Source organism: Macaca fascicularis, chromosome 7 (assembly GCF_037993035.2).
Source record: "Macaca fascicularis isolate 582-1 chromosome 7, T2T-MFA8v1.1".
In the NCBI taxonomy this organism is placed as follows: Eukaryota; Metazoa; Chordata; class Mammalia; order Primates; family Cercopithecidae; genus Macaca; species Macaca fascicularis.
In genome coordinates, this window is record NC_088381.1 from 90298299 (window position 1) to 90323490 (window position 25192).

The 25192-nt window shown below is 41.6% G+C and overlaps 1 protein-coding gene across 4 annotated transcripts; it reads right to left on the bottom strand.

The window, feature by feature from the left end:
- Positions 1 to 1667: 1667 nt before the first annotated feature.
- On the bottom strand, positions 1668 to 24769 carry DAD1 (defender against cell death 1). 4 transcript variants are annotated; one of them, XR_006699872.1, is made up of 4 exons: positions 24490 to 24769; positions 11565 to 11739; positions 3841 to 3874; positions 1668 to 1889 (listed from the first exon to the last, which is right to left on the bottom strand). XR_006699872.1 is itself a non-coding variant. In XM_005560800.3 (3 exons), exons 1-2 carry the CDS (start codon positions 24698 to 24700, stop codon positions 11609 to 11611), a joined length of 342 nt encoding a protein of 113 aa, XP_005560857.1. In that variant the 5' UTR covers positions 24701 to 24769; the 3' UTR covers positions 1668 to 1889; positions 11565 to 11608. The 4 variants fall into 4 exon arrangements, 2 of the variants coding, with proteins under 2 accessions (XP_005560857.1, XP_073853054.1); XR_012415549.1 differs by having other exon boundaries at positions 3841 to 4133; XM_005560800.3 differs by lacking the exon at positions 3841 to 3874.
- Positions 24770 to 25192: the final 423 nt, after the last annotated feature.

Consider the following 25192-nt stretch of genomic DNA (forward strand, 5'->3'; position numbering starts at 1 on the left):
ATATAAAACAGATTAGGCCAGGCACGGTGGCTCACACCTGTAATCCCAGCACTTCGGGAGGCCAAGGCGGGCGAATCACCTGAGGTCGGGAGTTTGAGACCAGCCTGACCAACACGGAGAAACCCCCTCTCTACTAAAAATACAAAATTAGCAGGGTGTGGTGGCGCATGCCTGTAATCCCGGCTACTGAGGAGGCTGAGGCAGGAGAATTGCTTGAACCCAGGAGGCAGAGGCTGCAGTGAGCCAAGATCACACCATTACACTCCAGCCTGGACAACAAGAACAAAACTCCGTCTCACATACAAAAAAAAAAAAAGGCAGATTAAACTGCTCAATCATATCTCGGTGAACTAGTATCACTTAAGAATGGCAAACCATGACCCACATAGCCACAGCCAATTTTCGTCAAGTGACAGCGGAACATAGCTATGCCCATTTGTTTAAGGAAAAGCTTGCTGACTCCTGACTCAGTGCGTTATCAGTTAGGCAAAGAGCTAATAAGGAACATACAGGCCCAACTTTTTCACCAAGTTCCTAGGTAATCTTGAGACACACCAAAATGTGAGAACCACTGCTCCAGATCAGGGCTTCTCAAATCTTATTGTCCACATAAATCACCTGAGGACCTTGTTAAAATGAAGATTTTGCTTCTTTAGGTTTGGCGAGGGGCGGGGGGCGGGGGGGGGTGAGGCCTGTGCTCTCAGGTGATGCCAATACTGGTAGTCAATGACTACATTTTGAGTAGCAAGAATCCAGAGCAGTGTTTCTCCAATTTGCTGTGCTCTGGAATCACCTGGGTAGCTTTACAAACTACAGATGCCACCCCAAGAGATTTTTACTTAATTGGTCTGGGGTGTGGCCTGGACGTTGGGATTTTCTTTTTACATTCCCCAAGTCATGCTAACGTGCAGCCAAGTTGGAGAAGCTCGCAACTCATCATTCTCGGTAGTTGGCTAAATTTAAGTAGTGGCATTCTCAACATAGCTTGCACCCCATATATAGCAACCCGACAGCACCCAAGATGAAAACAGGGCTGCGAGCATGATACACATCGATAAGCCCAGACTTCAGCCAGCAGACCTACGTTCCACCCAAGCTTTGTCATGAACTCTGATCTTAAGCAAGTCACAAATCTGAGTTTAAATTTACTCACCTAACTAATGAGGACAGGAACCCCTAAGGTAATTGCAAGAATAAAATGAGAGAATATTTGTGAAGGTGCTTTGGAGAATATCATATCTTATAAGTCAACACATACATAACCCCCATTTTTCACTCTGTTTACATTGCCTAAGAAAAACATACTTCACTTTTACCACTAAAACATGTTGAAACAGATGTAAATGTGGAAGCACATACTTAGTTCAATTTCTGGCAAAGTGCTTAATGATGCAGTTCTAGGAACGCACTGTCATAAGAGTGGAAGCACCTGTAATAATCGAAGGATTAGTAAAGGATTACCTGCTCCAGGAAGAAGACAAAGGACTGCCATTTCCCAGGGTTGTCAGCACTGCCTTTTGCCATTAACTTCAAATACACTTAATGAAAACAAGGAGGCAGGTTCACAGATGTAAGTTACCAACTCATAGAGTTCAGCACAGAGGACTGAAGGGAAAAAAAAGGATTCTGATACCAGTAAAGAATAAAAACAGAGCCAGAGGCATAAGGAGGAGTGGCATGGAGTTCTTTAATTAGGAAGGCAAAAGGTTACATTTAATGAAAGGCAGGTTGGATTAATAAATGTTTGTTAGAAAGTTGTTCTGACACAGAGTGAACTCTGGGCTTTTCTCCTGCATAAAAATCAGAGCTACTGCAAATCTGAAGAAAATCCATGTGTCCAACAAGCTGCCATCTCCAGAACTCTTATCCAGGAAATTCAAAGAGTGAACCTAGAAGAAAAAAGCAGCAAGGTTAAATGTCTTATGATACTAGAGACAGGGCCCCAAATCCTTCCATCTAAATTCTAACCCACAAGACAGTTATGGGGTTCCTACACTCAGGACAATATTTAAACCAGGCGAGAAAAACTAGAAAGCAGCAAGTATTTCTCACAGAACATTTTATGGGAGTACTATCCAGAAAAATTAACGTTCAAAACTGAATTTCAAGCACACCAAGGCAAAACCAACTAGGAGCTGGGAGACGTGTGTTCTAACTCCAGCTCTACCATTCATTAGCCGCACGACTTCACAAAAGTCACTCTGACTTCCCTGGCCCACAAATTCTTTGAGGTGAGAGGGTTGTAGTTCAACCTAAAGAGCTTTCCGGAATCTAAAATGCTTATAAAGCACAGATTTCCATTGGCGGGGAGGCAGGGTAGGGAGTAAGGATTCAAGAAAGAAAGAAAAATTCCCAATCTCAGCTGTAACAAAGGACCAAAATACAAGAAATAATTTAGTTTTCATTTAAAGATAAGTTTATTTTTGGCAAGAAAAAGGTGAAGAAAGAGTAACCCCAAAAGAAGTGGCTACATTGCTGCTAGAGCCAAATGGAACTGAGATCTGTGAGTTGTGAGGTGGAACCCTCACCACAAGATACAGGCTTCCTTTAGTCCCTCAAAGCACAGCCTCGCACCTACTGGACTCCAGCACGGGTCTGGCTGGAAAACCTCCGGCCCTAGGGGCTCCACTGTCTCCAGCGATAAGCAACTGATTTTCCCAGTGTGCCATAAAAATACTGTAATCTCCTATGTGTACCATGACTCAAAAAAGGCTGGGAAATACTACCTTTCAGAAGAACCGGGCTGCCCCAGGAGGTAAAAGGGCACTACCTTATTTGGTATATTGAGTCAAGTAAGTAACCTGGAGATTCTGGCATCAGAGCTTAAAGGAGAGATTTTAGACTTTCAGCCAGAATGCGTTTATTTCACTAACAATAGTATTTAGAGAAATGCTACATAATTGCAGAACATTGCTGAATCGGTGGTATTATAAGAAATGTGTAAAACAGCGAGCAGTAACAGGAAGCAAAAGGTGTTCATAGTGCCAAACAAAACCAAACAGACCTATTCAAACTCAACTATTCATTCCATCAAATTTCTTAAAGCAAACTCTCTGGCAATAGACTATAAACCAATGCAACATTACAGTTTTTTTCAAGACAGATTTTTGTGCTTATTGTCCAGGCTAGAGTGCAATGGCGCGATCTCGGCTCACCACAACCTCTGCCTCCTGGGTTCAGGCGATTCTCCTGCTTCAGCCTGCTGAGTAGCTAGGATTACAGGAGTGCACCACCACGCCCAGCTAATTTTTGCATTTTTAGTAGAGATGGGGTTTCACCATGTTGGTCAGGCTGGTCTCGAACTCCTGACCTCAGGTGATCCACCTGCCCCAGACTCCCAAAGTGCTGGGATTACAGGCGTGTGCCACCGCGCCTGGCTACATTATAGTTCTAATGGCCAAGGTGAGAGAGGACTAGAGCATAAAGCCATTTTCAGGGAACAAAGCCTTGACACTTTTAGAAATATAAAAGAAATCCTAGTTTAGTACAAAATCAAAGTTTCAAGATTTTATGATATTAAAACATTTAAATATAAGATGCTGAGGCCAGTCCACGTGAAAGGCAAAAATTGACTCATGAGAGTAAGTCTCTTTGACAGTGGTTTTCAGAAAATCCTATTTACAAAGATCTGCTCCCCCTCTTTTAAAGCAGATCTATTTACCAGACACTATTCTAAAAGCAGAGGTTCTAGGATTCTTTGAAATGTTAGCTCACATAATTGACTATTCAACAGCTAAGAAGAATGGTTTCAACTGTTAACCAGGGCATAAAGGTTTCAGGAAACTGACTAATAAAATCTCCTCCCCTGATATCAAGACATGCAAAATGGAAGACACCTACTGAGAAAAGTTAGCGTGGCTTCAGTCTATTTCACCTGCGCAGAAAAGACAGTGCCATTTAATCAGTTTGTTGTAATCATCTTAAAAGAAAGCAAGGCATAACACAAAGAACTGTTAAAAATGACTCTGTAGAGATAGAAAAGATAATGCCAGCCGGGGTCATTTCTATTTGGAATCTGTATTCTTCTCCAGCAATATCTCTATTCAGACACTAGCAATGGGCAGACAGGTTCAAATACTGATTTTCCTTCAAATTCATCTCATCCTGGATCCTCGTCAGTTTTCTAATTAAAACTGAAATTAGAAATAATGTGAATCAAAGACCATTCTGCAGAAATTCTAGGTTTACAGCTCAATTTGAATCATCAGTTTTAGAAGGCACAGACTGTATATTTCTAAAAAATGAAAGGAGCTTTAGCGATCAGCTTCTTTAATCCTTTCATTACAGAGATGAGAAAACTGTGACCTGACAGTGTTGACAAATTTGTCCAGAGCTCTGCTGTCCAACACCACAGCCATTAGCCACAGGTGACTATTTAAACTTAGTCAAAGTTAAATTAAAAACTCAATTCTTCAGTCTGTTAGCCACATTTCAAATGTTCAATAACCACATGTGGCTAGTGGTTACCATAACGCACAGTGCAGACCCTGAATGTTTCCCCACTGCAGAAAGCTCTATTGGACAGTGCTGGTCCAGGATCACCCTCAGTAGCCAAAGTCAGGTCTCCTGACCTGCATTCTCCTCCATTTCTCCTGGACCATATTAAGTATGGCCAACTATGCAGAAACATTTGAGATAGCCGGCCTTCATCCTTTCCTATCAATCTCTCCCAAATTTTTCCCATTTAAAAAAGAAAAGCATCCAGTCTGATGGTTCTGATAAAAATTTAAAATAAATAAAAATTTCTTAAAAAGAAAAGCAAATTTAACATTTTTAATGAAAACCCTCTAACATGACATATATATAAAGCCATCATCTGAAAGTCCTAAACATAACAGGAAGGAATATAAAGGTTCAGAGTCCAAATGTCTGTTATCCAGTTCCCCCTCAGTCACTTATTAGTTCCAGGGCCTGGATACATCAACCTAAGTTTCACCAAGGTGTAATTACCTAGGTGTAAAATGAGAATACTACTATTTGTCTATCTCCACATCACTGGGTAGGAAGGAAGAATCACATGAGCTGATGTATGTAAAAGTATATGTGGAACGTATGTGAATCCTACAAGCTTGTTAATGTGGGAACTATAAGACATTTTACAAAGGTTTATTCTTGTAAAAGGTTTCATACAAATATGTGCATCTAGTTATAATCACATTTAATTTTCTACCTCCTATAAATTGATAATGGGAATCTGAAAATATGAAAAAGCAACAATTAAGGAGAAAACAGAAAGCAAAGCCCAATTGAGGAGCCACAAAAACAGTACAATCCTCCTCAAACACAAAAGAACCATCAAGAATTATGCTGAGAGGCATTAACAGTGGCAAGAGACTTTGATGAACATCCAGGCCAATCCTCTCATAGTGCAGACAGAGAAACTGAGGCTCAGAGGTAAGTTTATTTGTCCATTCAACTAGTTAACAGAGCAAAGGCTACAATACAAGTCTTCTGATTTTCTTTTTTTTTTTTTTTTTGAGACAAGGTCTCACTCTGTCACTCAGGCTGGAGTGCAGTGGCATGATCACAGTTCACTGCAGCCTTGACCTCCCATGCTCAAGCAATCCTCCCACCTCAGCCTTCTGAGTAGCTGGGACCACAGGCACACACCACCACGCCCCTCTAATTCTTTTGATTTTTGGAAGAGACAAGGTCTTGCTACATCGCCCATGCTGGTCTCAAACTCTTGAGCTCAGGCGATCCTCCCACCTTGGCCTCCCCAAGTGCTGGGATTACAGGCCTAAGTCACCGCACCCAGCCCCTACTCTGACTTCTTGTCTCATGCTCTTCCCCACTCCACAGCCTCTCCCATGAATCTCTGCCTTGGCTTTTTTTTTCTTTCGTAGCACTTTCCATGTTTTAGCATCCAAGTAACTTAATAACATAACTTTTTCTTGCAGTTAAAAATTGTTTATTTGGTTGGGCACGGTGGCTCATGCCTGTAATTCCAGCACTTTGGGAGGCTAAGGCGGGCGGATCACAAAGTCAAGAGATGGAGACCATACTGGCCAACATGGTAAAACCACATCTCTTCTAAAAATACAAAAATTAGCCAGGCATGGTAGCACACGCTTGTAGTCCCAGCTACTGGGAGTCTGAGGCAGGAGAATCGCTTGAACCCGGGAGGCAGAGGCTGCAGTGAGCTGAGATCATGCCACTGCACCACAGCCTGGGCAACAAAGCGAGACTCCATCTCAAAAAAAAAAAAAAAAAAAAGAACAAAAAAGGTTTATTCATTCATACACTCATTCAACAAACATACACTGTTACTGTTCACAATTGAGTCCAGTGGGAGAGAGAAGAAAGTGAATGAATAGTTTCATAACAATGTGATAAGTGCAGCATTGGAGGTATGCAGTAGACTAAGGGCCCGGAGAAGAGGCTCCTATGCAACCTGAGGGGTGGGAATGACTTGGGTGATAGGAGTCATCCAAACTGGGAGGATGGAGAAAATAAGGCAGTAGAGTTAGGGCAGCAATGATATTCATAAATACAATTCTATTTCGATATTATTTTTTTCTTTGGTAGTCTTAAAAAATAGACCAAATATAAAACAGAGTTCAATAAACAAGTAGAGTCATCAATTAGCACTTTTTAGCAAATAAAAAAGTAGATTCAAAGTTTTAAGAATGAAAGGTAAAGAACTAATCTCAGAGCCAGGCACTGTGACACACCTGTAGGTCCAGCTACACGGGAGCCTCAGGCAGGAGGATCACTTGACCCCAGGGAGTTCCCAGCTTGGGCAACATAGAAAGACCCCATCACATAAAAATATATATATAATTAATCTCACCTCCTAAACAGAGAAAAATGAGTTGAAAAAAGTTATGATGTGACTACCTCAGAAGATTTCCTACAAATTTAGGACAGTTCCCTTGGAGACAGCTTATTTGGTGGCAGGACCTAATTCAACATAAGGTGGAAATATCAAAGAGAAAATAAAATAAAAACTAAATGGGGCCCTCCACCAACAAAAAATTAAAGATTATTGCCAGTAGGAGGTCACTACTGAGTATAAAAGATGTAGAACAAACCAAAAAAGGAAGCTCTCAAACTGACGAGGTGAAAAAAAGAAAACAAAGGGGAAACCTGCGGGTCTATGTGCACAGTCTTGGTCTTCCCCTATGAAACAAAATCTAGGGCCACTTTAGGGTTCTATGCCCTTTTGTTCCTAACTCGACATTGCCCCCTTCTGGCCAGAATGTAAAGCAACCCCCAACCCAGCATCTAAGCCCACCTGGACCTCTGCTGCCCCTCAATGACTGGAAAGAAACTAGGTTTTATAACACAGGTATCAGTAGCTTCTTCCCCCAAATTCAACTCCTCTTATGTTCTGTGGTAGTCTCTCAACACATGAAACATACAATCCACTAGGTGGCAGCAAAGCCTACAGAATAACATCAAGATCCCCTTCCAGAGGTAATTTTCTAGATTACTATACTTAACTGAATTCGAAAAGCCAACACAATTGCATGTTTGTAAACAGTGTTGCCAGTCAGTTTAAAATGTTCTGCCCAACCCTGTAGCCCCCTTGTTCCAGCTAGGATCAAACACTGAATTTTTTAAGACATGGGAGAATGGTCTCCATTATAAAAACAAAACAATGCTAACCAGGCACAGGCATTTGGCAGCTATCTTATCTCCCTGGGAGTTGAGCACATTTTCAAGCACGGTTTTGTCCCTTTGGGCCCAGTTCACCCTTCCTTCTGATCCAGGGTCCAATTCATCAGGAACTTTAATTCTCAAACTGTGATCCAATACAGTTCTGTCCTCCTTTTCCTCATTACCCTTCAGAACACCTGAGATGGACTGAGATTTTTTTAAAAAAAAGAATTTCACAGGCCAGGTGCAGTGGCTCATGCCTGTAATCCCAGCACTTTGGGAGGCCAAACCGGGCGGATCACGAGGTCAGGAGTTCGAGACCAGCCTGGCCAACATAGTGAAACCCCATCTCTACTAAAAATACAAAAATTAGCCGGGCATGATGGCAAGTGCCTGTAGTCCCAGCTACTCGGGGAGGCTGAGGCAGGAGAATTGCTTGAACCCGGGTGGCAGGGTTGCAGTGAGCCAAGATTACACCACTGCACTCTAGCCTGGGCAAGAGAGTAAGACTCTGTCTCAAAAAAAAAAAAAAAAAAAAAAAAAGGTTTTCAGAAAGAAACACAGAAAAACAAACATGGAAAAAACTAAAGCATATAAATTTTTAAATACTGAAATCCACTGAGCTTCTTTCTGTCATGCATTCATTCAAAAATATGCTGCCGCCTACACACCAAAAACTGATCATCATTTCAGGTGTGCATGGATTTCTGGGGGTCAGAAGCCCACTGGGAGCATTTTTGCTTTTGTATTTTCATTTGTATAGTCTAAAAACTACTGAATCTTTCTTAATGATTGATGACCTGGATAGAAACATTAGTTATAAGATTTCTAGCAAGGCTCTCTTTTTTTTTTTTTAAAGACAGAGTCTTACTCCTGCCAGGCTGGAGTGCAATGGCGCAATTTTGGCTCACTGCAACCTCTGCCTCCTGGGTTCAAGCGATTTTCCTGCCTCAATCTCCCAAGTAGATGGGATTACAGGCACCGGCCACCACGCCCAGCTAATTTTTGTATTTTTAGTAGAGACAAGGTTTCACCATATTGGCCAAGCTGGTCTCGAACTCCTGACCTCAGGTGATCTACCTGCCTCGGCCTCACAAAGTGCTGGGATTACAGGCGTGAGCCACCACGCCTGGCCGTCCTAGCAAGGCTCTCTCAACTTCAGTTCCTCATCTGTAAGTGAGAACAGCAAACCTATCTAAGTGAAATTATTCCGAAAATAAAATGATATAGAACAAGAAGTACTTAAAGCATAGCACACACTGAGCACTCATTATCTGTTAACTTCCTTACTTCCCCTTGAATTATTTTTTTTAACCCAATGCCATTTCCTTTTGATCTTTCTCTTTCAGAGTAGTTCAGAGTTTGTCATCCCCAAATTCATGTAAGATCAGCTATATTACAGATGTTTGTTTTTTAATATCAAACTCTCAACTTAGTTGGAAAATATGAAGACGTTCCATCTGTTTTGTTCTACCTTCTGAGCTGGTATCAATATTGAGAATTTACTTGGAACTGTTTTTAAAGTGCTGTGGCACACTGCACATATAGCTGAGTTAAAAGCACATAAAAGGAGCAAATAAAAGTATATTTTTAAAAACTGAGAGTAGGACAGTGTAGTGTATGTCAAATGAAGGATCTCTACGAAAAATAATCTGGGCAATCCCCCAGAGAGAAAGATTTTTCTATGAACATACTCTCCATAGAATGATTTAACACTGCAATCTGGGATTGAGGATTTTGCTATGCTTTGGGCCCATAATTCCCAGCTGAACAGGTGGTCCTAGGTTGTTAATATGGTCTGCAGTACACAGTTTCTGCTGAGACTGCTTTTTTGTCTCTGCTTTTGTCATAATTTTGAAATACTAAGCTCTCTGCAGTAAAGTCCTCCTCCAATCATGACAGCCCTAGGAAATAATTTTCCATGATTTGGTATCTCCCTGAGCCTAGAAAACATCCTTGAAATGTTTGCTCTATCCCCTTCCTAAGTACACACCATGACTCATCTAGAAAAAAAGAACTTCAGAAATCTAGAGTAAGCAATCAGAAGACTTATGACCTTTCCAGAAGGCTCTATCAGGAAGCCCAAGGGTTACTCATAGTTGCAAGCGTGAGAAGGTCAATGTTGGAGGGTCAGTTTTCTACCTGCATTCAAGGTTATCCACTGGTAACAGTTAATTGTAACTGGCAATAGTTGTTATCCATTGGTCAGATAACTCATCTGCTGCCCCAGCTCCCAGATGGTACAGCTGCTCTCTTCTCTGGATTTATTGCAGCACTTTGTTCAGACCTTTAGTGAGGCCCTAACAGGGCTGTATTTTAACTGTTATGTTTACATATTCTCCCCTACTGTACATGTCTTGAAAACAGAAGCCAGTTTGGGGGTTTTTTTTAAATTAAGGTAAGGTCTTGCTATTTTGCCCATGCTAGCCTCAAATTCTTGAGCTCAAGCAATCTGTCCACCTCGGCTTCCCAAAGTGCTGGGATTACAGGCATGAGCCACCACGCCCAGCCAACAGTATTGTTTATATTCCCAACAACAAGACATTGGCTGGTACATAGAAGGGGAGGGAGGAAGGGAGGGAAGAGGACAACTCAAGTCTTAATCAGGTCTCTAAGGAGTTAAACTGTATTAAAATAACAGAACAAAGTGGTTCTTAAAGTTTTTCACTGAAATAAACCTCTCTGTCAACTTACCACTACCAAAATGATACCTTCCCTGAACTAACAGAACTGTTTTTGAGGCAATATCAAAGGAAAGGATTTATGTAACATATTATAACTAAATGACTAATTCACGTCAGAAAATGAAGTATAGTCACTGTCACATTATTGCATCCACTTTGCACATAGATGCTCTAAAACTCTTGTACTAGATTTCTGCTGATTGGTATAAAAATGACAGCTTTCCAAGTGGTGAGGAAGAGGCTGGTCCTAGGATATCCTTCCCCCAAATAGGAAGAGATTTCCTAAGGTTCTCTTTTCTCTACCACCCAGAACATTAAATTTTGCAATGCAAAGGCAAATATTGCATGCATTCATCAGTAAGCTACATGGGATACCGGAAGGAGTACTGGGCCAAGAACACCGCTAGACTAGGGCACTTCACTGCAAACACTTAACTATGCGGCCAGGGAAGGCCCATGGATTGTTCTAGGCCTCTGTTGTCTCATATATAAAGTAACAGTGTTGACATACGGTATGGAAACAGCCATGTATTTATTAAAGCTTTAGAACTCTGCTTGGGAGGGAGGGATGCAGGGGAGGGCATACCATACATGAAGGGAAAGGCCAAGCAGAGAGGGCTTTTCAATTTCTGTCCATCAAAAAAACTCCAATTCCACTTCTGCTTTATATACCAAGATTCTTTTTGTAAGAGTTTGTTTGGGAGAAGGGAGAAAGAACTCTACTGCTAAAAAATGGAAAATGGCAAATGAACCAAGCAGCATCCCATCTTACATTTTAAAGTCTTCTCCCAAGTTAACCCAATTTCCCCATTTATTTCTACTTTAAGGCACATATTAGCAAATGCCCACAGTCATTCATTCAACATACACTGGATGCTATCAGATTTAAGTGCTATGAAAACAATGGTCCAGCATTTAAAGTCATCTGAGATCAAAATCAGAAAAAAAATAACTAACAAATCTAAAGGCAAAACCTACCATTTATGTCTCTTCCAAAATTTGAGTTATTTTCATGAAGTTATTGGTGCAGAAATTATTGTACTAGCTACAAACACTAATTTCCTGTTATCTTAATGATTTGAAGAACAATAAGACAAGGCAATGACCACGAGTGGTAGCACTGATTATGATATTAATGCATACTTTGCAGACCAATGGAAAATTCTGCAAACGTCAACAGCAGTATGGGAGGCTTGCCAACCACAATCGAAACCAGTCCCATCCAATTTCTCTTCCTAAAATCAACATTACAGGACAAGGACTATGATCATCACTTACATTCTTTTAGTCTCCTACTCCTCAATTACGTAAATGGGAATGATTCAGCCAACAAAGTTCATGACAACAAGGTGCAGGATGGTGCTGGCAAAGAGAAAATCAGCAAAGGCTCGCTCTGGGGAGATGCCTTGGAAATCCGCTTTGTTCTGTGGGTTGATCTGTATTCTCAGGCAAACTGCACAAGAAGCAAAACACAAAAAATGATTATATGGAAGTATGAAATAAATATGACTGCTAATGAATACAGACATACCCTAGGACCCAACAATTCTACTCTAACAGAAATGAATGCATACATAGATCAAAGCGCATATACACAAATGATACCCAGATAGCCCCAAACTGGAAGCAATCTGAATGTCTATCAACAGTAAAATGGATAAATTACGGCATATGCAAACAATAGAATATTATACTGCAATGAAGAAGAACTTCTGCTATACACAAAAATGGATGAACTGCACAAGTAAGTGGGGCAACACAATCAAAACTTTATTTTTTTGGAGGGCGGGGACAGAGTCTTGCTCTGTTGCCCAGGCTAGAATGCAGTGGCACGATCTCGGCTCACTGCAACCTCCACCTGCCGGATTCAAGCAATTCTCCTGCCTCAGCCTCCCAAGTAGCTGGGACTACAGGCATGCGCCACCATGCCCGGCTAATTTTTGTATTTTTAGTAGAGACGGGGTTTCACCATACTGGCCAGGCTGGTCTCGAACTCCTGACCTTGTGATCCACCCACCTCGGCTTCCCAAAGTGCTGGGATTACAGGTGTGAGCCACTGCGCCCGACCAAAAACTTTATACACACTGGCTGGCCAAACCAGCTGGAACCCAGCAGGTCACCCAGAGGAAGCCAAAGCCAGAAGAGCCCAGCTCCCACACAGAGACCACAGGGCAGAACCTAAGTAAATATGTTGGGGGAACAAATGTACCCCCTCAATTAGATGAGGAATATTCTGGGACACAGCCACACGGAGCCACTGTGAACTCGGTAGGAGACAGGGTCTGGTTATGCTGCCCAGGCTGGACTGGAACCCAAGCGATCCTCCCACCTCAGCCTCCCGAGCAGCTGGGACCACAGGCATGGGTGAACACGTCTGCCCAGCTCCATGGTATTTTTAGTGTGACCTTCTATTTATGGATAATGATTCAGGTTCTCCATTATAAGTTTATTTTAAAAGTACATTTACTACAGTTAAAAAATGAATCAATTTAATTACTTTGTTTTTTAAGAAATGCACAAAAACCCTCATATACAAAATCAAATGATTTTCAACCAAAGTGACAAAACCACTCAATGGGGAAACAAGTCTTTTCAACTAATGATGTTGGGAAAACTGGATATCCACAGGCAAAAGAATGAAGCTGGACCCTTACTTTATACCATATACTACAAAAATTAACTCGAAACGGATCAAAGACCTAAATGTAACACCAAAAACTAAAAAACTCTTAGAAGAAAACAGAGCAAAAATTTTATGGCATTGTATTTGGTAATGATTTATTGGACATGACACCAAAAATACAGTCAACAAAAGTAAAAATAAATTGGACTATATCAAAATTTAAAACTTCTGTGCACAATAAAGGTACAATAAAGAGCACAATAGTGAAAAGGCAACCTATGGAATGGGAAAAAATATTTGCAAATCACGTATCTGATAAAGGGTTAATATCAGAATATATTAAAGTACCCCTACAATGCAATAACAACGAAATCATAACCAGATTTTAAAATGGGCAAAGGACTCGAATAGACATTTCCCCAAAGAAGATATAGGAATGGCCAACAAGCATATGAAAAGATGCTCAACATCCCTAATCACTAGGGAAATACAAATCAAAATTACAATGAGATATCACCTCTCAGCTATTAGGATGTCTAATATCAAAAAAACAAGAGTTGGCAAGAATGCAGAGAAACTGAAACCCTTGTGCACTAATGAGTGGGAAAATTAAATGGGGTAGCACTGTGAAAAACAGTATGGAGTTTCCTCAAAAAAATTAAAAACAGAATTACCATATGATCCAGCAATTCCACTTCTGGGTACATATCCAAAAGAAGTGAAAGCAGCATCTCGGCCAGGCACAGTGGTTCACGCCTGCAATCCCAGCACTTTGGGAGGCTGAACCAGGCGGATCACCTGAGGTCAGGAGTTCAAGACCAGCCTGGCCAACATGGTGAAACCCCATCTCTACTAAAAATACAAAAATTAGCTGGGCGAGGTGGGCAGGTGCCTATAATCCCAGCTACTCGGGAGGCTGAGGCAGCAGAATCGCTTGAACCGAGGAGGTGGAGGCTGCAGTGAGGCGAGATCATGCCATTGCACTCCAGCCTAGGTGACAAGAGGGAAACTCCGTCCTGGGGAGCTGGGAGGGTGGAGGGTGGAACCAGGCTCTCAAGCGATATTTGCATACCCATGTTCATAGCAGCATTAGTCAAAATACCCAAAAGGTGAGAGTAACCCAAGTGTCAGCAGAAGAATGAATAAGCAAAGTGTGATGTATACATACAATGGAATACTCAGCCTTAAAAGGAAGGAAATTCTGACACCTGCTACAACATGGCTGAATCCTGAGAGCATTATTTTAAGTGACATAAGCCATCACAAACAGACAAATACTACATGGTTGCACTTATATGACATCAAGAGTAGTCAAACTCCTAGAAACAGAACGTGCAACGGTAGATGCCAGGGACTGACAGAGAGGAGGATGAGGAGTTATTGTTTAATGGGGACTGAATTTCAGTTGCAGAAGACAAAAAAGTTCTGGATATGGATAGTGATGATGATTTTACAGCAATGTACATGTACTTAATGCGACAGAACTATACACTTAAAAATAGTTAAAATGGTAAATTTTGTCATGTTTTATCTTGATTAAAAACAAACAAAAAAAAGGCCAGGGGCGGTGGCTCACGCCTGTAATCACAGCACTCTGGGAGGCCAAGGAGGTCGGGAGCTCGAGACCAGCCTGACCAACATGGAGAAACCCCATCTCTACTAAAAATACAAAATTAGCCGGGCATGGTAGTGCATGCCATGTGATCCCAGCTGCTTAGGAGGCTGAGGCAGGAGAATCACTTGAACTCAGGAGGTGGAGGTTTCGGTGAGTCAAGATTGTGCCATTGCACTCCCGCCTGGGCAACAAGAGCGAAACTCCATCTAAAAAAATAAAAAATAAAAAAACAAAAATAAAAAACAAGGGCCAGGCACGTGGCTCACTCCTGTAATCCGAGCGCTTTGGGAGGCCGAGGTGGGCGGATCATCTGAGGTCAGGAGTTCAAGACCAGCCTGGCCAACATGGTGAAATCCCATCTCTAATAAAAACTACAGAAATTAGCTGGGCATGGTGGTACGCACCTGTGATCCTAGCTACTCAGGAGGCTGAGGCAGGAGAATTTGCTTAAATTCAGGAGGTGGAGGTTGCAGTGTGCCGAGACTGTGCCACTGCACTCCAGCCTGGGCAACAGGGACTCCATCTCAAAACAAAACAAAACAAAACAAGTGTATGCTATATGATTCCATGTACAAAAAGCTTAAAACTTGGTAAAACCAATCTATGGTAAGACAGTGGTTTTTATCTTTCACAGGGAGAAGATGACTGGGAAGATGCAAGGAGGCTTCTATGGTGCTGATAATGTCCTGTATCTTGATCTGGATAGTGGTTAGATAGGTAAATTAAAAATTCATCAAGTTGTACAATTAAATTTTGTACTCTGTTAAAGGAAGAAAAAATATGACTCTCAGAGTTATACTGAAATCTAGAGGCTTTCTCAGAGAGAAAAAAAAAAAAAGTATAAGCAAAAAACCCACAAAGCTCTCTTATCTCCTGATTTAAAGGTTTCTAATTATACCTAGATGGGGATGCACTTGAGGCAACAACAAAGGGTCTGGGCTGAATGATACAAAGTTACAAAAATGTGAATTATTTTCTAATAGAATATTCACTTAATGGGTAGCAGAGTTTATAAAGACAGCACGCTCATTCACAAGGACCTCACAGTTGTCGATAAACTCTCTTTGATCTCGAAGTTCCAGCAGCTGCTTATTTGTCTCAAAAAAGGCAGAAGACCTAAGCAATATAATTCATGAGAACTCTCCACTGCCACACTCTATGCCCTTGAAGATTCTTACAGTCACCATTGACAAAAAAAAAAAAAAAAAAAGGTAGTTCCAGGAATACACTCTTCCAAAGTATCTTCATGCCTGTGATAAATTATTACACTGCTTAAGAAAACCTAAACTTGCTTCAGGCTAGCATCATCCCATCATTAACTAAGAAAAAGCAACAAACAAATCTAATCCAAAGGCCAGAAAACTATCAGACTAGTTCTCCAGAGCCTGTCACCATGGCAACAGTTTTCATTATGCTTAAACATGTAAACACCATGGAAGCACCATTAATCTTTTCAGGTATCCAGACCCTTAAAAATATTAAAGACAATGACTGAAGCAAGGGTACCAAGTGAACCCCTCCTGTAGAAAGTACAGATTCGTTCATCCATTTGGGAGAGCAACTAGCAATATCCATTAATATTTCAAATGATTTTACCTTTTGACAAAGGAATTTATCTTACAGAACAAAGACATTCTGAAAGTATGTCTGTAAAGTCGAAAAAAATTAAAACAGTCTAAACATCATATACTACTGACATGCAATGAAATCCCATGCAATTATTCAAAAGAATAAGGTAAATTCTCTGTACATTGACAGCAAACATATCTAAGATTTATTAAGTGAAAAAAAGCCAATCTTTTTCTTTTCTTTGGAGACAGGGTCTCACTCTATCGCCCAGGCTGGAATGCAGTGGTGCAATCATGCCTCTCTGCAGCCTCCACCTCCTAGGCTCAAACAATCCTCCCACCTCAGCGCCCCAAGTAGCTGAGACAACAGTCATGCACCACCATGCCTAGCTAATTTTTTTGTTTGTTTTGGGTAAAGACAAGGTCTCCCTACGTTGCCCAGCAATCCTCCCGCCTCTGCTTGCCTAAGGGCAGGGATTACAGATGCAAGCCCCCACACCCAGCCCATTCCTAGGGCATGGTAGCTCGCAACTGTAACCCCAACATGTTGTGAAACCAAGGTGGGAGGATTGCTTGAGCCCAAGAGTTTGAGAACAGCCTGCGGAAGATAGGGAGACCCCCGTCTCTACAAAAAAAAAATGTTCTAATTAGCCATGTGTGGTAGCACACACCTATGGCCCCAGCTACTGGGAAGGCTGACATGGGAAGACTGCTTGAGTCCAGGAGGTAGAGGTTGCAGGCTGCAGTGAGCCACGGTCATGCCACTGCACTCCAGCCTGGGAGACAAAGCAAGACCTCATCTCAAAAAAAAAAGTAAAATATTTTATTTATATATGATATGCATAATTATCTTGTCATTTCAGTTAGAATCTAGAAAAAAAATCTGAAGAAATAGAAAACTATTAATACTGGTTACTGGGGTAGAGAACACGGTGTTGAGTTTTGAGGAAATACGAGAGAAAAAAAGAAAAATTATCCATGAAGGTGGATAAGGTAATACATTGATGTTATCATTATCGTGATCATGGTAGCCAGATTATTTCAATGAAAATATACGAATCAGAGTCACAAAGATGGAAAGGGCCTCAGAGGTCATAAACACCAACACCCCATTTGATGCATACAATGCCCAAGAGGTGTTGGGGTGGGCATGCTGGGGGAGGCTGTACTAACCACACAGGAAGCTTTCCAAAGTATACTCACCATGTACAGAATCTGGTAAGCTACCTCCAGATGGAGAATTATCAACTTTCCAGAGCCTGTGTTACTGATAAGGGTATCACATCTCTCAGATGCATTGGAAACAAAAACAGCAAAAAAAGAAAAGCCTGTTCAAAATGCTCCACTACAAATGATCCTTCAGTCTCTCCCTAGGCACTTCCAAAGATGGAAATTCACTACCTCTTCAAGCAGCCTGTTCCATTTTAGCAATTCTGATTTACTCTATCCCCTTAAATGACCATTTATTCCAAGAAATATTTACTAAACATCTACTACATGATATGCATCATTTCAGGTGCTAGGAATATGGCACAGAACAAAACAGTCTGGCTCTCAAGGAACTTCCACTCCTATGGAGAGAAACATATAATCAATAAGTTAACAAATAAACCAGGAACTACTAGATAGAGATATGTACTATCAAGAAAATAAAACAGGATAATAAAGAGTGACTGGGAACCTTTTCTTAAACTCAATCATAACAGAAGGTCTCTTTAAGAGGTTGCTATTTAAGACCAATATTTGAAAGATAAGGAACCAACCATGCAAAAATTTGGGGGCAGAGCATTCTAGACAGTAAGAACAATCTTGGCATGTTATAAATACAACAAGGACAAACGCCAGGCACGGTGGCTCACACCTGTAATCCCAGCATTTTGGGAGGCCGAGGCGGGTGGATCACCTGAGATCGGGAGTTCGAGACCAGCCTGACCAACATAGAGAAATCCCGTCTCTACTAAAAACACAAAAAATTAGCTGGGTGTAGTGGTACAAGCCTGTAATCCCAGCTACTTGGGAGGCTGAGGCAGAAGAATCGCTTGAACCCAGGAAGCAGAAGTTGCAGTAAGCTGAGATCATGCCATTGCACTCCAGCCTGGGCAACAAGAGCAAAACTCCATCTCAAAAAAAAAAAAAAAAAAAAATCAAGGACAGACTAACAAGACTATGGTGATCAAGGGGAAAGGGACAAGGGCCAAATCCTGAGGGGCATGGTAAGCCTTAGAAAATAGTATGGATTCAGTTATAAGAGCAATGGAACAGTATAATGGTTTACAAGGTTAAAAAGCAGAATTACTTAGGACGCAAAGAGCTCAGGGTAATGGTAATAAAAATGGACAGAAATGAAGACATACAGGCTATATTTTGGAGAAGACAGAGCTTGCTGATGAAACCGATGCAGGAGATAAGAAAAATCAAGGGATCTGGGAAACTTAAATCTCTTCATTTAAAATCACAACCAGCCAGGCGTGGTGGCTCACACCTGTAATCCCAGCATTTTGGGAGGCTGAAGCAGGTGAATCACCTGAGGTCAGGAGTTAGTGACCAGTCTGGCCAACATGGCAAAACCTCGTCTCTACTAAAAATACAAAAATTAGCCAGGCATGGTGGCGCTTGCCTGTAATCCTAGCTACTCAGGAGGTTGAGGCAGGAGAATAGCTTAAACCCGGGAGATGGAGGTTGCAGTGAGCTGAGATTGTACCACTGCACTCCAGCCTGGGTGACAGAGCGAGACTATGTCTCAAAAAAAAAAAAAAAAACCGCAACTGACATTGACACCATGTACTAACTGGTGAAGAGGCAGATGGCTGGATAAGCAGGTTTGATCTTGGACATGTTAAGTTCAAGGTACATATCAGACATCAAGTGAAGACATCAAGTTGGCAACTGGATTTACTAATTTGGAATTCAGGGGACAGTTCAAAACTAAAAATATAAAGCAGTAGTTGTAGGTATACAGGTGTTATTTAAGTTTATCTATTTAAAAAAAAACATACAAAGTGAAGGTATCTACAACCCTGCTCTCAGTCAGAGATGTGCCCAGCACAAAACAGCAGAAAGGAAAAAGCAGTGAGGTGAGACAGAATCAGCAGGGGAGTCTTATATTCAAGAAGAAACTTTCCTTTTACACAGAAGCTGATGCCTAAGTTAAATGCTAAACATGGCAAGAGTAGTTTCAGTAAAGTAGTGAGGACAGACCAATACCAAGAGTGGTTAAGGAATGAATAGTTAAGGAAGTAGGAACATTAATTATTCTTTCAAAAATTCTGTAATGATGGAAAGGAAATGGGATGGTAGCTAGAAGAATATCTGTAGTCAAACGGATTTTTTAAAAATGGACAATATTAGAACATGTTTATATGATGGGAATGATCCAGGAGAGAAACAGAAATTAATGACACAGAATGGAGGAATAATTGCAGAAGTGGAGCCCCTGAGTGAGCAAGGGAAGACTGGATCCTCTGCACAGGTGAAGCTTTCACAGGAAAGAGACACATCACCCATCATGAGAAGTCAGAGAGTATGGGTATAAAAGCAGGTGATCTGTTATGATTCAGTGGTGAAAAGATGAAGGAATTCTTACCCACTTCTATTTTTTTAGTGAAAAAATAAAAGTAAGATCATCAACTAAGAATAAAGGAAAAGAGGAAAAATATAGTGATTTATGAAGCCTATTTTGGGAAGGTGAATATATAAGAGAAACATTATTGCAGGACTACTGGCAGGGCTGGGTGCACATTGTGTTCCCATTCTCACCAATAATTCTCCATCAGCACCATATCCATATTTACTCGTCTGTATTTCCCACTACAATACAAACTCTGTGAGAACAGAAGCCATATCTGTGTGCTTCACAAGTTGAATTCCCAGCACCTTGGCAGAGAACCTAGCATATCATTGCTCAGTATTCCTGACTTGACTATATGCCTGCTCACCATTTAACATGTACAGTGTTCAGCACTGAGGATGAAGAAATGAGAAGACAGCCCCTGCCCTCAAGGGCTCACCTTCCAGAGGGAAGGCAGACACCCAAATACAGCACAGTGCCTTATCTCTCTCACACACACATACAAGGTGAAAAAGGAATAAAATGGAAAGACCTCAATCTGCTAGAGTCAGGGAAGGGCTCCAAAGGGCAATAAGCCAGGCATAGGGGTGTATGCCTATAGTCCTAGCTACTCAGGAGGCTGAGGCAGGAGGACTGCTTGAGTCAAGGAGTTTGAGGCCAGTCTGGGCAACACAGCAAGACCTTGTTCTCTTTAAAAACAGTAACAAAAAAAGGAAATTTCACTGAGCTGAGAAGTCTAAAAAGTGAAAGAATTTTGAAGGCAGTCAAGCAAAGGCAAATAGTTTGACATTTGAGAGTGTTCAGAGAATGACAAGTAGTTCAATACTGTTGGAACATAGAGTATAGAGGAGGCAGAGGCAAGAGATGAAGCTGCAGACAGAGAGGAAGCCAGATCATGAAAGACCCTGTATGTCAAAAAAACATTTTTAATTTTACTTTGGGAAACACAAATTGTACATGGGAGCGACACAATCAGATTTGCAAGTCAAATCAAGCCTGCAAACATAGTAGAAGATGGACTGGAAACCAGAGGCCAGAAGACCAGTAAGGAGGATCACAGTAGTCTACATAAGAGATACTGAGAGGCTAAAACAGAGGATGAAAAAGTAGCAATGATATGAAAGATATTTAGAAACAAGACTATCAGGCACAAGGGTGGCAAACTTCTAATCTCTTTGATAACAGTTATGGCAGATAATATTAGGATCCACAGATCTGATGGATAATTCCAAAGTAAATGCTGGGCCCCAATCCACAACAGCCCAATAGCTCCCATGAGACAGAAAACTCTGGACTAGGCCTCCTTGCCTTACAGATTCAAACTGGTTTTGAATTTGTAAACTAGGAAAAACAACACTATTTTTTAAGACAAAATTACCTCATATAGATTAGAGAACAGAACAGATGATAGTTGGGAAATGACTTAAAAACTTGTTTCAAGACCAAAGATTTCTTTTGAGGACAGTCAATGTTTTCCACTTATCCCTTCGAAATAGCACTTTAAATGAGCACAGCTTTCAGTTGGGCAAACAAGGAAACTAAAGGGCTGCCAACACTGGAACCTAACTCTAAAAAAGGGACAGATGTCCTCTTCTAGAGATATCTAACTACAAGATAAACAGCTAACTGAGGATGTTTGAAATCTGTCTGAAATTAGAAAAATATTCCACCTCTGAGGTCCTTTTAAAGTCAATATATTATACTCTGATGATTAAAAAAAAAAAAAAAAAGGATCTCTCAATGGCAACTTTCCACCTCTGGTTCCCTCTTGAAACCATGGGTAAGTCTCTCAGCTATGAGGGAATAGAAGAAAACAGACCATTTTCATACCATTAGGCCCAATAACAACAGGTTTTTAAAGGTTTGGTAGCATTCTGAATTGGTTTAAAATGTACTGGCCAATTTCCAAAGAGCGTATGCTAAACTAACACATGCAGAGGGAATAGAATAGACTGCCAAAAAAAAAAAAAAATTAGGGAAGATTAAAGAACATTTCCCTCCAATTCATCCTACATGCTAACACCAATTTTAAATCTCTCCCTTTAAAAAAGCATCCTCAGAAGCTTTACTGTTACCTACAGGATAAAGTCCAAACTCCTGGCTGGGCGTGGTGGCTCACATCTGTAATCCTAGCACTTTGGGAGGCCGAGGCAGGCAGATCACCTGAGGTCAGGAGTTTGAGACCAGCCTGCCCAACATGGAGAAATCCTGTCTCTACTAAAAATACAAAATTAGCCAGGCGTGGTGGCACAGGCCTGTAATCCCAGCTACTTGGGAGGCTGAGGCAGGAGAATTGCTTAAACCTGGGAGACAGAGGTTGCAGTGAACCGAGAACGTGCCATTGCACTCTAGCCTGGGAAAAAAGAGTGAAAATCCAACGTGGGGGGAAAAAAAAAAAAAGTCCAAATTCCTTGGCCTGGCATTCAAACATCTAATAGCCAGCACTATCTAATCCTTCAACAGTATCTCCTACATTTCCCTCTCCCAGCTTACTGGACTCCTCCATTCTCTTGCAACAGGAAACTCCACAGGAAAGTTAGAAACCCCAGCACCATAAAAAGGAACAAGGCTACCTTTGCCAACAATCAAAACAAAGGATAAGCATCCAAATTTCCCATTAAAATCAGTCTCCAGTTGATGATCTAGGCTAACAAATGGCAGATTAAAACCAGTCTCCAGTCGACAATCTAGGCTAACAAACAGCAGAAGAGGCAGGATTTAGGAAAGTCAGTGCTGTCAAAAGAAGTATAAATCATACCCTTCTGTGGCAAATAAGAATTATCATGAATCCCTTCTTTTCCTGAAGTTGCTTTATTTCTCTGGCTCTATTACCTGTTATCTAAGAGATCTGGAAATTCTAATCCCCCTTATTGGCCCCATTATTAATATGCCCTTTTACTAGGTTTTTCTTCAGTGACAAGCCACCTAGTTCCTGTTGGAGAGGAGAAAGGCAGTGCAGTCTGCCAATTCAATTTCAGCCACAACGGGCTCAAAAACAGGTCTTAGCATAAGCAAAAGTCATTTGCTCAAAAAACCTTCTGGCTTTATTACACTGATAATCTGTAACTCGAGTCCATGCCCACTCTTCAGCAAACCACATTCTTCAATGCATCCATGAAAAATCATTCTTAACCCTAGAGGCTTATGAAGGCAGGGTGACTTCTACATGGAGAAGGCATCTTTTTAAACTCAGCTTTCAGACCCTGCCTTGCTCCTACTCTTCCAGACCTGGAAACAAAAACATCAAACAAAATTAATCAGAAGTTTTCATCAAGGTTCCTTCTCCGGGCTGGCTAATAAAAACATTTAGTACTGTGGTAGAAGGTGGTGGGTGGGTGATGGAGAATACTTAGAGCAGAGGGTAATGTATCTGTCTGATGATGGTTAACACATCCTGAAGGCAAGGATGCCACCACAGACAACCAGGTCTTGGTCATCTAGGACAAAAGTCAAAGATGGTAACTAAATATCCAATCAAAAGGTTAATCTGCAACTTCAGTACACAAGTCATTAGATCCTCAGGCCTGTTTTAAATTCTGAGAAGTATCTCTGGTGTGTCAGAACTAGCAATGCAAATGTATAAAAAGCATTCTATAGGTCTCTAACTTTAAGCACAGCACCACTGTCTCCAGACTTCTTTTTTTTTTGAGGCTGAGTCTCGCTCTGTCACCCAAGCTGAAGTGCAATGGAACTATCTCGGCTCACTACAACCTCCACCTCCCGGGTTCAAGTGATTCAAGGGATTACAGGCGTGCGCCACCATGCCCAGCTAATTTATGTATTTTCAGTAGAGATGGGGTTTCACCATGTTGGCCAGGTTGGTCTTGAACTCCTGACCTCAAGTGATCTGCCTACCTCGGCCTCCCAAAGTGCTGGGATTACAGGCATGAGCCACTGTGCCAGGCCTCTAGACAATTCCAGTGCTGTATTTTGTCTGTATCCCAACTAGACCATAAACTCTTTAAGGACAAAGAACATGTGCCTGATGTATCCCCAAAGCTTTTACCATAATGCCTCATATTGGACTGAAAATATAACTGATGACCTGACTGATGATCACACTGAAAAGAAACCATGAATGCTGGCATGTTTTCAAAGTCAAAGTAGCAGGTGATACCAGCGATAGAGGCCACGCCTGTTTTCAGTATTCACTGAATCCCCATTGGGCAAGAAAAGTCAGATTTTGACAAAAATTGATGGAGACAGTTCTCGCTAAATATAGCAGTCCACAAGGTTACCAAATCCTGGAATCAAAAGGAAAAATAAGGCTAAAATAGAATTATGTGAACAAAAATTGGGTTTAGGACAGTGAAATAACAACTTCCTCTACAAGAAAAAAAGTAGTAGCAGCTAAAAGGCAAAATCAAGTAAAGGATGATTCAACAAGAAAAGCACCAGCATTTATATTCTTTGCGCTTTCATTGAAACGTTTTACCGGAGATTGGTAATGATTAGGTCAAGATGACAGAGATGATTCAAGGTTGGATTTTTCATTTGAAAAGTCTACTAATTTTAGACTTGTGTTAAACCTAAGTTAAAGTTGGAATAGGGTTTTCCCCGGACCAATATTAAGTGAAATGGATCACCAGGTGGAGTAGCAGCACGAAGGTGGTTTCTTTAGACATTTAAGTCCAACTCCTACACAGCCGTTTGGTATTAGGCATGTGATCTAAGCTTTCTGGGCCTCAATTTCCCCATTCACAAAAAAAGGGCAATGCAGGCTCTTCTCATAACTTCAAGGGGCGGTGGTCTGATATAGAGTACTATGAAAACAAAAGCAGCACACCAAAGTAACACATTATTATTATGATCACTTATAGAACCATTACCCGCTAGGATGAAACTCCCCACACAAGAGATGAAGCCCGAGAGAAAAGAGTTGAAGGGGAAGGTTCCCACGAGGAGACAGTAACCGAATTGCAGCGCCCCGGTCAGCAGTATATACAGCAGGTACGCGTCCAGCAACTTCAGACGCTGCGGAGTGGAGCTCAAGTACTCTTCTAAGAAACGCGAAATGACAGACACTACCGACGCCGACATAACTACACGCAAGGTACTCCGGTCCGCGCGCCCAAAACTCCTAGAGGACCCGTCGACCACACCGGATGTGCTGTTTGCGCTTGCGCACCGTCGTGATCTAACTCCGCGCCTCCGGTGTGCCAATTTGCGCAGGCGCTGAGGCAGGCCAGGGCGCGTAACAACTACTGCGCAGACGTGGACTGCGTCAATAGCCCCAACTACAACTCGGAAAAGTTAATGCGTCTGCGCACGGCCCTATCAATGAGCTGGGGACGTGTACTCTTTTTGTTCTGTTTCCGCCCGTCAGATTGGTGACGCCCACAGTTGCTCTGGCAACAGGACACAGTGGGAGGAAGAGGGGAATAGGCTTTACTGCGGACGGCGTAGCTAACCGGAGGGTTCCGGCTCTCTCTGGTCCTGAGTCCTGGAAGATTTAACGGTTTGCATCTACTTTGAGGCAATGCCTGGCGTTCCTGGGGTTTGATAACAGCCTGACCCTAATTCTGTTAAGGG

Bases quoted from the DNA above. Each gene is read 5' to 3' on its own strand.
- DAD1 (XM_005560800.3), bottom strand. From the start codon at position 24,700: ATGTCGGCGTCGGTAGTGTCTGTCATTTCGCGTTTCTTAGAAGAGTAC. The intron at 11,740-24,489 runs GTAATGGTTCTA...CTTCTTGTGCAG, and splicing joins GGGGAGTTTCATCCTAGCGG to TTTGCCTGAGAATACAGATC.